The 16449-nt window shown below is 37.9% G+C and overlaps 1 protein-coding gene across 3 annotated transcripts in view; it reads left to right on the forward strand.

The window, feature by feature from the left end:
• The window catches only part of bbx (BBX high mobility group box domain containing), a 56152-nt gene that overhangs the window by 33251 nt on the left and 6452 nt on the right, over window positions 1-16449 (forward strand). For 2 of the 3 annotated variants that reach the window (XM_079804840.1, XM_079804841.1), the window contains exons 4-12: window positions 1627-1884; window positions 2098-2299; window positions 4238-4305; window positions 6838-6918; window positions 7077-7151; window positions 7875-7952; window positions 11024-11101; window positions 12483-13347; window positions 13774-13912. In XM_079804840.1, the coding sequence (XP_079660966.1) occupies window positions 1627-1884; window positions 2098-2299; window positions 4238-4305; window positions 6838-6918; window positions 7077-7151; window positions 7875-7952; window positions 11024-11101; window positions 12483-13347; window positions 13774-13912 (1844 nt within the window). The remainder of the gene's footprint in view (window positions 1-1626; window positions 1885-2097; window positions 2300-4237; window positions 4306-6837; window positions 6919-7076; window positions 7152-7874; window positions 7953-11023; window positions 11102-12482; window positions 13348-13773; window positions 13913-16449) is intronic. The other variant, XM_079804842.1, reaches the window with a different exon arrangement.

Here is a 16449-nt window from a genome sequence, read left to right on the forward strand (position 1 = left end):
TTGAGCTTCTGCAAGAACCAATTTGGTTAATTCTCATGTTACACAGCACGTTTGAGCTCCAGCAAGAACCAATGAGGTTAATTATCGTGTTACGCAGCACGTTTGAGCTCCAGCAAGAACCAATGAGGTTAATTCTCATGTTACACAGCACGTTTGAGCTCCAGCAAGAACCAATGAGGTTAATTCTCGTGTTACACAGCACGTTTGAGCTCCAGCAAGAACAAATGAGGTTCATTCTCGTGTTACACAGCACGTTTGAGCTTCAGCAAGAACCAATGAGGTTCATTCTCGTGTTACACAGCACGTTTGAGCTTCAACAAGAACCAATTTGGTTAATTCTCATGTTACACAGCACGTTTGAGCTCCAGCAAGAACCAATGAGGTTAATTATCGTGTTACGCAGCACGTTTGAGCTCCAGCAAGAACCAATGAGGTTAATTCTCATGTTACACAGCACGTTTGAGCTCCAGCAAGAACCAATGAGGTTAATTCTCGTGTTACACAGCACGTTTGAGCTCCAGCAAGAACAAATGAGGTTCATTCTCGTGTTACACAGCACGTTTGAGCTTCTGCAAGAACCAATGAGGTTCATTCTTGTGTTACACAGCACGTTTGAGCTTCAACAAGAACCAATGAGGTTAATTCTCATGTTACACAGCACGTTTGAGCTCCAGCAAGAACCAATGAGGTTAATTCTCATGTTACACAGCACGTTTGAGCTCCAGCAAGAACCAATGAGGTTAATTCTCGTGTTACACAGCACGTTTGAGCTCCAGCAAGAACAAATGAGGTTCATTCTCGTGTTACACAGCACGTTTGAGCTTCTGCAAGAACCAATGAGGTTCATTCTTGTGTTACACAGCTCATTTGAGCTTCAGCAAGAACCAATGAGGTTCATTCTCGTGTTACACAGCACGTTTGAGCTTCAACAAGAACCAATGAGGTTCATTCTAGTGTTACACAGCACGTTTGAGCTTCAACAAGAACCAATGAGGTTCATTCTTGTGTTACACAGCACGTTTGAGCTTCAGCAAGAACCAATGAGGTTCATTCTTGTGTTACGCAGGACGTTTGAGCTTCAGCAAGAACCAATGAGGTTCATTCTTGCTACGCAGCACGTTTGAGTTCCAGCAAGAACCAATGAGGTTCATTCTCGTGTTACGCAGCACGTTTGAGCTTCGGCAAGAACCAATGAGGTTCATTCTTGTTACGCAGCACGTTTGAGCTTCGGCAAGAACCAATGAGGTTTATTCTCGCACGTCAAGCAAGTACGGTTGAGCTTCTGTTTATGTTTACTGATAAATATTTATATGTGAATCCAAAGTGGTAGTTGCGTAGACTGTCAATGGAGGAAAAGAAATCTCTCGTATTTCATAAAAAATATCTTGTATTCTGAAGATGAACGAAAGTCTTACAGATTTGGAACGACACAAGGATGAGTAAATTATGGCAGAATTTTCATTTTTGGGTGAACTAACCCTTTAATATTGTACTATGGTGAAATATTGCAGCAACAATGTGTGATTAGTCCTTGATTTTATCTTGTTTCTTTGTCCACTGTTGCTGTTGAAATTGACCAGGCCCTTGTATGTCTCTTTCCAATTTTTTCCCCACTTTTCATCGCAGGAGCCGGTATTATGTGCAGAGAGCGGAGCTCAGGGGGGAGAGTGTGGCGGGATGGAAGATGACAGTGAAGAATACTCTTCTGAGCAGCGAGCTCGCCGGCCCATGAACGCCTTTCTGCTGTTCTGCAAGCGCCACCGCTCGCTGGTCCGACAGGAGCATCCGCGACTAGACAACCGGGGGGCCACTAAGATCCTGGCAGACTGGTGGGCGGTACTGGACCCCAAAGAAAAACAGAAATACACAGACATGGCTAAGGAGGTAAAAAGGAGGCAGACCACAGATAAGAATACAAAATAAAAATAAAAATTTTAAGGGAAGTGTTAAAATGCTGCTAGTTTTTACCTCATCAAAGAACATAAAACATATGAATAGGCTTATCAGTTGTTAGAAAGGATAAGAAAAATGCTAATCTTAACACGTTTAAATCTATTATTTGATAATGTTCTTGATAATATGTTCTGTCTGACACAGTACAAGGATGCATTCATGAAAGCTAACCCTGGTTACAAATGGTGTCCTGCGACAAACAAGCCGGTAAAGAGTCCCTCCCACTCTGTGAGTAACGCCCGCAAGAAGGTCTGGTCTCTTCCCTCCAACCCTAGCAAGGATCCTTCAGTTGCCAAAAAACAGGCCAAAAGTGACAGCACACCCCAGCTCAACTTCGCCATGGCTGGTAGGAACAATACAAGCACCTGAATATGTACACACATGCACTACTAGGGGTGGGAATCACAGGGTACCTCACGTATACCACACGATACCAATAATATCACAATACAGCAATAATCAATATATTGCTAGACAATCCTACAATGAGTCATCACTATATCTGTCTAACTATGTAAGCAAAATGCCTGTGAAAAGGTTAAGTGCAGGTTTTCCAGACTTTGGACTTAAACATGGCTGGGGCATCTATTGATCCCTCTCACTGCTGTTCGCCATTCCGTTACAAACCTCTTTTTCTTAGGCTAGTTAAAGGATTAGTTCACTTCAAAATTTTTATTTCCTGATATTTTACTCACCCCCATCTCATCCAAGTCTTTCTTTCTTCAGTCGAAAAGAAATTAAGTTTTTTTGAGGAAAACATTCCAGGATTTTTCTCCGCATCATAGACTTCCATGGCAACCAAAATGTTGAAGGTCTAAATCAATGCAGTTTCAAAGGAAGGGCTTCAGAGGCTCTGCACGATCCCAGACGAGGAATAGGGTCTTATCTAGCGAAACCAACCAAAAAGAATATACTTTTTAACATAAATTGCTCATCTTACGCTGCTCTGCGACGTGCCAGATTGTGTAATTACATCGGAAAGGTCACACTAGATGTAGGCAGAAGTACCACGCCGTGTTTACAAAGCGCACATGCGAAGACAAATACAAACGTCTTTTAGCAGGAAAAAAAAAGGTAAAACAATGATGTCTGACGATTTTGTAGTTGAAGATGGAGTGTGTTTTGCTAAAGGGCGTTTGTATTAGTCCTCGCACATTCGCTTGGGGCGGTACTTCCGCATACGTCTAGCGTGACCTATATGACGTAATTGTGCAATCCTTGGCACGTCGCAGAGCACCGCAAGATGAGCAAATTAGGTTCAAAGGTTTTTTTTTTTTTTATGACTGTTGGTTTCGCTAGATAAGACCCTATTCATCATCTAGGATCGTGCAGAGCCTCTAAAGCCCTTCCTTTGAAACTGCATTGATTTGGAGTTTCAACATTTTGGTTGCCATGGAAGTCTATGATGGGGAGAAAAATCCTGGAATGTTTTCCTCAAAAAACTTAATTTATTTTCGACTTAAGAAAGAAAGACATGAACATCTTGGATGAGATGGGGGTGAGTAAAATATCAGGACATTTTCATTTTGAAGTGAACTAATCCTTTAACAAATTATATTCATATTTCCCTCATTCATGTCTTGAGCGCCACCTAGAGGAGCCACAAAGTAGTGGCACTGGGAGCAGGGAAAACTATTTAGAGCGCTTAAACTATATTTCAAACTATTTTATTTTAATTAAAATATCGATATTTGATGCCAGCATATCGATTCTCGTATTACACGGAGAAGGACAATGATATATTGCCCTAAAGATGTTTCGACCCACCCCTATACACTACTGTTCAAAAATGTGGGGTTGATATCTGTTTTTAAAAAAGGCTTTATTATTACAATTTAAAGGTACAATTTTCTATTTGAATGTATTTTTTTTAAATAATTTATTCCTGTGTTGGCAAAGCTGAATTTTCAGCTTCATTACTCCAGTCTTGTGTCACATGATCCTTCAGAAAACATTCTAATATGCTGATTTGGTGCTCAAGAAACATTTTATTATTATTATCAGTGTTTAAAACAGCTGAGCTACTTAATATTTTTGTGGAATATGTGACAATGTTTTTCAACATTTATTTGAAATGGAAATCTTTTGTAACACTTTAAATATCTTTGATCAATTGAATGCATCTTTGCTGAATAAGTGTTCATTTCTTACAAAAAAATTGAAATCTTATGCAACCCCAAACCTTTGCTTAGTAGTGTACATATTCCATCACTGCATTCCATGTCACTGGATCACTGGTTGTTTAACTGTATTGTCGGACATTTTTCCTCTGCTGTGTTTATAGATCCCAATAAGATGGGGGGCCTAAGCATGCTGCTGTTAGCCGGGGAGCACGCGCTGACTGCCAGAGAGGTACAGTAACATCATTTTAATACATATGAACATTACCTTTCAGCACAAGTACCACCTTTGATCAAATCAAAACACCCAAGATTGCACTGTGAATGGAAACTTTGGGACTGCATGATGTAATGCCGTAAATTAGAAATGCACACTTCCATACCGTTATTGGAAGATTTTGAATATTTAATTGTGCATGCTGTTTTTATATTTAGAATACCTTTGCCGTCACTATAATTTAATCTTTAACCCCTTTCCCGCCAAACACAGAATTTTCCGGGTTTCCATGTTTTCACTGTTATACGCTAGGAGGTGCTATGACACATCTTGAGAAAGAGTGCTGAATCTCCTGATCAAAACACAAGCGAAGAAGTTGCAGAAACAAGCAATATCATATGTACTGTAATCATATGCATGTATAAAATGCATCTTACATGTGAGATGGTGGTCCAGTGGGTTAAACCATGCAACTGATACGCAGGTGGGATTGTCCCTGTAATAAGGTCCCTGTAAGTCGCTTTGTATAAAAGTGTCTGCCAAATGCATAAATGTAAATGTATAAAATAACACGATCATCAGTATTAAACAGCCAGAATTTTAATATCCGTGCATCCATAATTAATATCAATACATCTGTAGTTCACATGCAGATGAGAACAGCATCCGAAAACACAAATACTCCACAGTAATAACATTTAGAAAAGATTACTGTGTAATTGCACATGTTAATATGCAGATCAGTTGTAGGAGCACGGTGTAACAACCACAGTCGAGTTAAATGAGGTTTTAAAACCAGGAACACAAAGAGGGCTCTAGATGAGAATAACAGTTATTAGTCTAGATCCATGTCCTCATATCTTGATGTGATTGAGACAAATCTGCATCATTCTGTACTCACGGCAGACCTCTGATATAATGAGCACATGATCAGTGCTCACGTAAATAGACTGTGACAGGCCCATCTCCGCGGATACAGCAGCGGCCTGTGACTAAACAGACTGGGATGACTGTTTTGGGCCCCAAACTGGGTTTGTGTGCCATTAGGAGGTGCATAGACTTCATAAATTGTAGAGCTTTTATGAGGCGTTCGAGACATCAGGCCAATGTGTGTGTGTCTGATTTCAGCGATGCGAGCTGATTGTGTGTTTTCCCGTGAGTTCCTCAGACTCTCACCCCTGTTAATCCTCTGTAAATTCCATTTTGCTGCCACTAAGTGATCCTAATTGCCTTCGGCGCAGTGCATTTGTCACTGAACAGGGCCACGGGAGGTTAATACAAAACAAAAGGCAGCGCCTCCATGTTTTGCAGAATAATACATTGTATGTTTAGTCCTTTTTAAGGGACAGGGCTGAATCCTCTACCTGTTGACTCTCTTTCTGTTTGCTCAGGAATTGTCCTCTAAGTCCCTCTGTTGTTAAACACAATCTCACACACCGCTTGATCCATAGCGACTGTGCCTGGCATTAGTGCACTGCAAGTTGTTCCAAGTGAAAAGACACTGCTAAATTAATTGACGTTGCTTCGACAGACTTTATTTTCCTGGATTGCCTAAAATAATGAAGTAATATCATGTGTGAGAATTGGTTTCTATTCATTTAATTCAATGTAATATCATGTGTGAGAATTGGTTTCTATTCATTTAATTCAGTATACATTCAAATATTTTTTTACTGTTACATAAAAAACAATATATGATATTTCTGGTACCCAATGCAGGGCAATCCTTTGCTTTTGATGGGCGGCATTTATGTTTTCTTGCCCTGCACATCAACACTAGCTTTCAAAAGGTTGTGGTCAGTAAGATAAATTTACTTTGTTATTTAATATATCTGTACATATTTTAATAATTGTATTCAGGAAGAACTCATTAAATGCGTTCGGGAGTAATGACTGCTAAAAATGAATGGATAAATGACATAAAATGACATATGAGGAATATATTACAATTGAAAACTGTTATTTTGAATTGTAATATTTCATAATATTAGTTTTTACTGTATTTTTACAGCTTTGGTGAGCATAAGAGAAAATATTACCAACCCCAAACTTTTAAATGGTAGTGATCTCCAGATACTTAAAAAAAAAACATTATATCAAATGTGAATATTTAATAGTATTTAGATAAGTTTTAGCCACTGTATCAAAGCCAGTTAATCATGATTCTTGTCCTGCAAATGTATTTGCTGCTAAATTATGTAGCATTATGTAAAAAAATATATAATAAATATAAGTGAAAAAAAGTATACCGGTAATTATAATATTTTTTATTTAAAATAATTTATTTAAAAGAGGTGACATGCAGCAAGCTTCCAGTGTAGACACCTCAAGCTGTCACATTGTCACTTCCTGTAATTTATTGGTATTTTTTTATTTTATTGAATCTACCTGTGGCTTTTCCATCAAACTGTCAACAGAGGGAGGTGTTGAGTTGTAAATGTCAGTGGTCATTTCAAACAGGATGTTGATTCAAGATTGTTTACTTTTATAGCCTTGTTCTGCTTTACTGATTTCATTATTATTATTTTTTTCATGCTTTCATTTTAGATTTCCTCCAGCTCTTCCCAGACAGGATGCACAGATGTTGCTAAGCACACTGGGAAATCAGCCCTTTTCCAGCTGGCTGAGGTGAGACCACCTGAAGACTTGTCAGTTCTTAACAACAGACCCTTAAAAACCTCCTTAGCAGTGAGACGCCTCAGATGTGGATGGTTGGCTGCCTGCGTCTAAATGACTTGCTTAATGATCGGAATGCATTTTGTTGACACTTGACTTTTTCTCCTCAGATTTCTTCCAGTCCAGTGCAGTCTGCTGGAGGAAGTAAGAACGCTGAGGACACCAGCTCTCTCACACATGTAGAGGTGAGGGACAGTCTAGTATGGTTTTAGACACATAGGGCCCTATCATACACCTGGCCCGACGCAGTTATCATTTTCACATCCAGTGCCATGTTGTTTAAATAGCAAATGCACTCGCATCTGTTCGCTCATGGGCGTGCTGGTCTTTAAACAAGGTGTGTTCAGGCGCATTGTTGGCACGTAGCTATTTTAAAGCATTGACACTATATTTTTTGTATTATTTAAAGGGCCTGTTAGTAATATGCACCTATAGGCAGGTGCACAACACTGCTTATTACACACAAAGACATGCAGCACCACACAAAAATGTTTAAATATTAAAAATAAAAGTATTTTATTCTAGTCTTTCCGCTCACAAATTCCGCCATGTAAATAGCGAGTCCGCCATGGTGCAACCGCAACTGGCTTTTAAAGGGAATGGGAGATGAGACTCTGATTGGTTTATTGCATGTTACGGCCAAAACACACCCATGACTCATTAAGAGACTAGGTACAACACTTTTGGACCATGTGGCAGGCGCGTTGACCGTTTTTTCCATCGTTAAACAAGCAAAAGTGGATTCGGACACGCCCTAAGTGCACCTGCGCCATGCACTTCAGACCATGTGCTCAGATTGTTCAAATTGGGCCCTTTGAATGTAACAATTGCTACATTTAATGTGGAAGGTTTTGATTATCTTGTGAGTTTAAGATGATATGCAAGCTTTGTTTTGCTTTAATTCTTAGGCCTCTGGACCATCCCAGCCAAGCTCACCAGACCTGCCCAAGAGTTGTGTTAAATCACCCCTGTTTCAGCTGGCTGAGGTACGGTTGTAATAAACTCTCTCCTAATAACTACATTTGCCACCCTTGTAACCTCCTACTGTCCATCCCACCTTAAATGTTAGAGCTGGAGCTAAGCCTGCTCCATCTACCTTATTCTTAAATGCATTTTGGGGTGTTCACATTGACTGGAATTTTTTTGGGCAACAATAGAAAAAAAAAATAAAAAAAAAATGTATTGAGTAATAGTAATATAAATACTTTATTATTCTAATACCAGAGATCTAAGCTGAAACCTTCTGGCTTTTTACCCCACAACTCTTTAGCTGTTTATTTGGTTTCAGTTACTAAGCAAATATTCTGCAGTCAATGACCACAGCAAAAACCCTCAGTAACTCACTGAGTGCCAGAAAATGTCTCGCTTCTGCTTTTGCTGGTGTATTACCTGCCAGAACACCGACTTCCTCCATCCAGGCAGCCATTTTGATACTCCTGCATTTCCAGTTTGTTGTTTTTGTTTTCTCATCATCATCATTAACTGGAAAGACGCTCAGCTGATTTTGTTTGGTTTTAAGAATTTGGGAAGTTTGCACTTAAACAGTGGCACAAAACGTGACAGCATGTGATCGCATGTGACAAGCGAGGATTGTTGTATTAGGCAGTTGTTAGTGTTAACTAAATACTAAAACTAGTAATTAAAATAAAGAAAAATGAAAAACTTCAAATACTTAAATGGAGATTAGAAATGTTGAATTACTAAAAAATAGAGATCAAATAAAAATACATTAAGGCTATATATAGAAATGTAAGAAATATTAATGTATTATTCAAATATCACAAATAAAGCAAGAAATATAAAAAAAGCAACAAAATTACTAAAACTTTCAAATGAAATGAAAATAAAAGCTAGGCCTAATATTCCTAAAATATGAATAAAACTATAGTAATATATACATACTAGTAAAATAACACTGCTATTGGGCAGGGGTCTTTTTAATGATTTTTTCTTGTGGCAGATGTGAGCAAATCCCATACATTGAATAAGGGTCTCAAGTCTTATAGGACCCAGAGTATCATAGAAATAGGGATCTTTTGGGCCAGTAAGAACCTAGCAATACCTTGTCAATCACCCTTAGAGGAATAGTTCACCCAAAAATGATAATGATCCCTTCATTTACTCACCCTCAAGCCATCCTAGGTGTATGTCTTTCTTCTTTCAGTCAAATACTGTTGGAGTTATATAAAAAAATGTCCATGTTTTTGACATGTTCTAAAGCAGGGGTTTTCAAACTGGGGTCCTCCAGAAGTTTCGAAGGGGTCCCCTGAAAATTATAGAGAGTAAAAAGTCAAAGCAAAAATGGATAAAGTCTACCGAATATTCTAACGGTTTCATTTCTAAATGTTTCTCTCCATTCCTGCCATACACATACTTTCCAGAATTGTATATGTTTGTTTTGTATCTTTCTAGTGGAGTTTTTCCCATTTAGTCCCATTTATTTTGCTCATTGGGGTTGTAAGGCAGTATTCTTAACCCAGTAAGTTAGCTGCTTGCATACATTTATTGTGAAAGTTGCTTATTCAAATAATTTTTAATTGGAAGTGTTCTTCAGGTTTATACATCCAACATTGCATCCAAACTTAAATTGGCTATACTTAATATGTTGGACTTATAATGTCACACTTACTGTTTATCTAACGGTATAAATGTTTTTTCATACATACAAATATATAGATGGATTTTAGGAAGCGGGTCCCTCATTAAGGTTTATCATATTTGGGGGTCCGTAGCATCATAAAGTTTGAAAACCCCTGTTCTAAAGAAACGTGAATGGTGCTCACACATGCAAAACTCGTCATGGTGGCACAGTGTTAAAGGGTTAGTTCACCCAAAAATGAAAATTAGCCCATGATGTACTCCCCCTCAAGTCATCCTATGTGTATATGGCATTCTTCAAGTTATATTAAAAAATGTCCTGGCTCTTCCAAGCATTATAATGGGAGTGAATGGTACCTTGGGGTGCATTCACACCTGTTTCAGTTGGGAGTGTTTGTTTTGGAACCTGGTGCGTTTTCTCACTCAGTTCAGTTCGTTAAGCCATATACAAACACCGCAATCGTGCTCGAATCCGCACCAAAACAACGCTCTGAGATCGGCTGAACGAGGTGGTCTCAGCCCGATTGCATATGAACAAATGAGGTGAGAAAGCAATCCGACCCAACGAACTAAACAGTGTCATAATTCATAACGGCTTAAAGTGTTTAATGTGTTAAAGCAGCAGTGTCTGATTCTGAGAGTGAGCACATTAGTTATCGCAGATAAAAACCAAAGAGCGCCTCTTCGTCTTAAAATGTTGTGTAATTGTTCTTTTCCGTGCATTGCATGAATGCAGTCCTGACGAAGCCGTGCTTCCTGCTCAAACTGCATTATATAGGCTAAATAATAATGCGGGAATGGCGGCTACATTCCTATAGTGTTTGCGTGTGTCTGTCAACAGTTACAAATAAGCCACAATAAGCTTGTGGAGCGAACTTGTCAATCATCTTGATGGATGATGCAGAGGAAACTTGGTAAGAGGTCGCTCTTCCGCCGGAATTCAACTCACGTGCGTCCCTCACTGGAAGCCAGTGATTATAGTTTATAATGTTATAAATATGGATATTGTTCTCACAAAGACATATGTCTTCGCTTCAGAAGGCCTTTATTTACTCCCTGGAGTCTTATGGTTTACTTTTATGAGGGATGGATGTGCTTTTTTGGGCTTCAAAATCTAAGGTACCATTCACTCCCATTATAAAGCTTGGTTGAAAGAAGAATGTCATATACACCTAGGATGACTTGAGGGTGAGTAAATCATGGGCTAATTTTCATTTTTGGGTGAACCAACCCTTTAACACTGTGCCACCATGACAAGTTTTGCAAGTCAGAGCACCATTCACGTTGCTTTAGAACATGTCAAAAATGTTTTAAAATGTCTTTTACTTAAATGCAATTTGACCCAGTAGTAGTGATTTTACCCAGGATCATCCTTAATAAATGAGCAGTCTATATTTTCCTCCATATGTCTATGTGTTTGTAATCAGTCTTAATATGCGTGTTTGTTCTGTCTCTGTAGCAGATCTCCTCCAGTAGGTCTCAGTCAGCATCTGAGGGGAGGCAGTGCGGCCAGTCGGCTCTTTTCCAGCTCGCTGAGGTACATCACCAACCCACAATCACACAGCACAATCACTGCCCCAGGTTACTCAGAGACACAAGACAGGGGACGAATCTTATGCTGCATACAGTATTTGATGTTATAGTGCAGAATTAAAGCTCAGTGAGGCAGTGGCTGGTGGTGACCGGTTGCATGGACAATGGCAGGCAATGTTATGTAATAAATCCTAGGACAGTTTTGATGCGTATGCTGCCACCTGGTGGGTGTTTATATTTTTAAGTCAAAGTGAAATTAAAATTGACCCTATTTACTTTCCAACTGTGAATGATTGATCAGTAAACATTTCCCGAAAAATGTACAACAACAAAAAAACTTACTGTTAACTAACATTTATACTTCAATATAATATAAATAAATATAATATAATATTTATTTTAAAATACAAATATTAGTTTTTTTTAATTATTTAAAAAATATATTGATTTATTTCATTTACAATTAAGCTTTTTTTTTTTTAAAGCAAGATTTTTAAACAATCTACCATTTGAACATGTATTTAAGAAGTGTTTGCTGAAAATTTGTTTTAATATCTTTAATTTTTGCATAAGATATTAATTGGACATAGGCCAGTAAGCACCCTAGCAACTGCATAGCAACACCCTGGCAACCATCCATTTTATCAAAATGTTCTAAAATTACTTGACTTTAGAAAATAACAGATTTATCAATATGTATCCTTCTTTAATATATATATATAATTATTTAAAAATATATTTTTTGATTGCTTTTATTTTTTAAATGTAATTTACATTTAGATTTTAAATTATTTTATTTTATTTTAAAGTAAAACAATATAAATGTATAATTATTTAAAAATATACATTTTAATTGCTTTTATTTAGATTTTAATTTTAAAGTAAACAATACACCAGTTGAATACTTGTATTAAAAAATATTTGATGAAAAAATCTTTCAGTACCATGTTTAAATTACAAAGATTAAAGTTATTTTATATTATAATAATAAAATAAATAAAAATGTTATTATAAAGCAAGTATAATCTAAACCGTTTGAGCAAGCAAAATTACTGAAAATGAGTTTTATATCTTTAATCAATCTTTTTTGTTAAGTATGTGTAGATATATTTACTTAAAACAATACAAAGCTACTGAATAAGAATTTATTTTGTGACCATGTAAACAACACTTTTCATCATTCAAAAATTACTAGTAAATCAAATTAAAGGCCCTACATTTTTCCCAATTTAAACACATTATTGTCAATTTGTCACATTATTGAAGTAAAATTCAGGCCTTCAGGTAGCTGATATGTTGCACGATATCTAATAGCCTGTAAGACATGAATATCTATGCCATAATCGCAAAGCTCCATAATCTGATGTCCTGGTTTGTTCTTATAGATGTGTTTGGCCTCTGAGGCTGAGAAGATGGAAGCTCGATCCTCCCAGCCCTCTGGCGGTTCCTCCTCTCTCTGTGCTCAGCACAGCTCAATTAGCACAGCCATTCCAGACCACGAAGAGCAGGGGGACGCTCCAGAACTTCCTCTCACCACATCGTCATCCTCTACCTCTGGCTCCACCTCATCCTCCCCTACTGACACCATCCCATCTGACATCAGCCCTTGTAAGACGCCGAAGAAGAAGAAAAAGAAGAAAGAAAATAAAGAGTCTGACGAAAATCCTGCATCGCCCAAAAAGGCGAAGAAGCGCCAGTCGCCCGAGTCAGACCTGGAGAGCGTAATGTTCACCATTGAAGCGGTCGCGAAAGGTGCTTGGGGCTCAGAAGAGACGCCCAGGAAGAAAGCTCGTCCCTCGGAGAGCGAAAGCAGCTCCACTACGGACCAATCTCCAGCTGTGAAGAAGAAAAAGTCTAAACCGAAAAAACAGCTCAAGTTAAAAGACGACGCCACGGAAGAAGAGGAAGAAGGGGACGAAGAGGCTAATAAGCCACAGGATGTAGAGATGAAATCTGAGGAAGCTCCTTTGACCCCTAAAGCCGAGTGTGAGAATGAACCAGACATGAAGGTGGAGCCCCCCAGTGGCGTGGAGGACATGGAACCACAATGCTCTCCTTTGCAGCCAACAGAACTGGAGGAGGGAGACGCAGACACCAAACCACATCAAACAAGACAGGAAGATAAAGACCTGGAGGTTAAGCCAGAGAACTGTGGGTCCAGGAAGTCTGAGCGAAGCTGTAAAGGAGCGCTTTATAAGACTCTGGTGTCCGAAGGGATGCTTACATCACTGAGAGCAAATGTAGACAGAGGTAATGCGTGCACACACACACACACACACACACACACCTCCCACGGGTTCTTTTCCTGTTAATTGATTTTGTCATACGTGCTGTCTGAGACTCTATTTGAAACTCCATTTCCCACTAGTTCCAGCTGATCATGTGAAGCAAATAGTAGCTTGGAAAAAGCATACTTCCTAATTTATACATTCAAAAATGACAACACTACAAAAAGTGTTTCAATTGTCCTTTCTAGCATTTTCTAAGCAAGTGCTTCCCAAGGCTGAAGTACCATTTCAATGTCATTTCTTTGAAATGTCTTCATTTGAACTCGTGCTGAATATCATTTAGAATTTCCACTTAATATGATTCAGTTGGCCATTATCTCATGATTCATATTTGAACTGATACAGTGAATGAAAAATGTGCTGTTTGTGCTGCTGGTCTGTTTTCTAGGGAAAAGAGGTTCCATGCGAGGCAGTGTGTCTGATCATGAGGGCAGCTGGAATGATGAAAGCTGGGGATTTTCTCAAGCTGCTACCAGCAACCCAAAAAAGCTCAAGAAGTCCAAGTCTAAAGAGGAAACCACCCCGGGGTGAGCTGTAATTTCTCCATCACAGCACTGAATCTGCAGGGAAATAGTGATTAATCTTTGAAACTTTTTTTTATAATGGATTTTTCCCCCAGATTAATCAAAATGGGTTAAGACATGTGTTTTGGTGTTAAGTAAACACCAGTAAATTGACTACCGCAAACCTTAGTGGTTTGACGTTGGTTTTACGTGGTTTGACGTTGACGTTATCACGTTGCTTGATTTATTTAAATGCTCTCCTCCCATAAGTGTTGTGTCTGAAAGGGAAACTCCCTACAAATGCATATGCAATAAGGTCATGAACTTAATCTCTAGAGCTGCTCTGAGAGTCACTTTATGGACATTTTACTTAGGGATGCACCGAAATGAAAATTCTTGGCCGAAACCGAAAACCGAAAAAGAGGAAACCAAGGCCGAAAACCGAAACACCGAAAGAAATTATGCCAATTATTAGTACCATTGCATTTATGGCTATGACTGTGTACTAACTTTACTAAAATCAAGGCATTGCAATTGCATAAATTAATATTAAAGTTTCAAAGAATAAATCAATTACAAATTATGCCAATATTTATTTAGCACATTGCAACAATGCACAGTATGAAATAAAATTCTAACTAAAATGTTTAACTTGACCCCACTCATTTGTACATTAAATAATAATGTACAGGCCTACAGAAAGGTTTTAAAATTAAATGTTCTCTCATAAAAACAAAGTGCATTTAGGTCTAGTGCATTTACATTTTTTCTCTCTAGGACTACTACAAGAAAGTGCATTCAGAACAATTGCAACTGCTTAAAGAGACAACTATTTTCTCTGTAGGCCTTCAACTGTAGAATAGGGGTGTAACGGTACACAAAACTGACGGTTCGGTACAGCAGTTTTACAAAATGGCTTTTTATTTATTTTTCTATCTGTCCTTAAATGAATTAAATTATAACTAAAAGTTTATTGAAGATATTGCTGTAAACTATATAGGGAGCCCTTACTTGCACATTAATATTAAAGGTTAACAACAGAGCCCAAACTATTAGCCTAAATTCAGTTGCTGTTTATTTTTAGGTCTAATAATCAACACTCAAATAACATAGTACGCAAACATGTAAACTTCACATAAGGCAGTTTTTGCAATAACTTCTAAATCTAATTATAAAATAGTTTTTTATCCAATTCGTTGTTGAAATATAATCATTTATACACAGTGTCTGTCATTTTCATGACAGGTTTATTTAAACATACATGAAATAATCAAGACATCACTAACAGGTTAAGTAGAATATAATGAATATAACGGCTAATATAGAGCATATATTTAGTGAAAGAGTTGATTTACTCTAGTGAATAAAATTCTGTGGACACTGAATGACTGCCTGAGGTAAATGTGATGCTACATGACATTTAGTTTACAGCAGTTATATTGACGTCTTTTCGCCGTTGAAACACTGATTGAGCGATTACACCACATATGATACGTGACAGTAATTTGTAATGTATCCTCAACACACCTTAGATGTTCATTCATGTTTATTCTTAAGGAAGAGATGATCGATCGCGCTCACAGATGTTCACGCGCGGCTGCTTGAACTGTGATGTGATCAGTGATGCCACATTAAAGAGCGTCAAAACGGCATTTATCGTTTGAATTTCGTGATACATGTTGATCGATGTTGGTGTGGGAACTCGGATTGAAGTGTGTTCCGCGCTTAAAACATGCCCACTGTTAAAGATTGCATTCGGAAACCATTCGGTTTCACAGTGAAGTCTGGTCCTCTTCTCACCGAGAACATGAGCTCTCGCTGTCAGTGATTGAGCATGGAGCAGACGTGGGTGTTTCTCAGATATACTGAAATACGTACACACCGCAGACATGTTGCTTCAGACAAGCCTGTGCAGGTCGCGGTTTCTGTTTGCGTCATTACAACATTTCGGCCATGTTGTTTCGGTGATAAAAGTCTTTCGGCCGAAAACCGAAAATACACTTTTGGGCCATTTTCGGCCGAAAATTAGGTGCATCCCTAATTTTACTGTTTAATTTGAGAAAAACTCATATCATATACACAGAAACTCAAGATCTTCACGGCAACCCGTCAAAATAATAAAAGTTTGGTTTAACTTGTGAAAGAAATATATTACTATTGTACAGTATAATATATCTTAATGTAATGCTATTACTAATAAATAATAACAATAATTATTAGGGGTGTAACGATATATCGTTAAACGATATATATTGCGATATAAAAATGTGACGATATGTATCGTTGATGGATACGATATGATTCGCGATATAGAGTTGTTTTATCGAAGGCTCAACTTGCTGTAGTAGGCCTATTTATAAGGTATAATTCACCCAAACACAAATTTACAAATGTACCACAAATGTAAACTCACCATCATGACGTTTTTCATTTAACTTCCAAACACAAATGAAGATATTCTTTATGAAACCTTAGAGATTTCTGTCCCTCCATTTAAAGTCATTCCTCTCAAACTTAAAAGATCCAATAAATGTCATAAAGGCATCGTTAAAAAGAACTAA

This window comes from Gobio gobio (genome assembly GCF_949357685.1).
Source record: "Gobio gobio genome assembly, chromosome: 22".
Classification (NCBI taxonomy): domain Eukaryota; kingdom Metazoa; phylum Chordata; class Actinopteri; order Cypriniformes; family Gobionidae; genus Gobio; species Gobio gobio.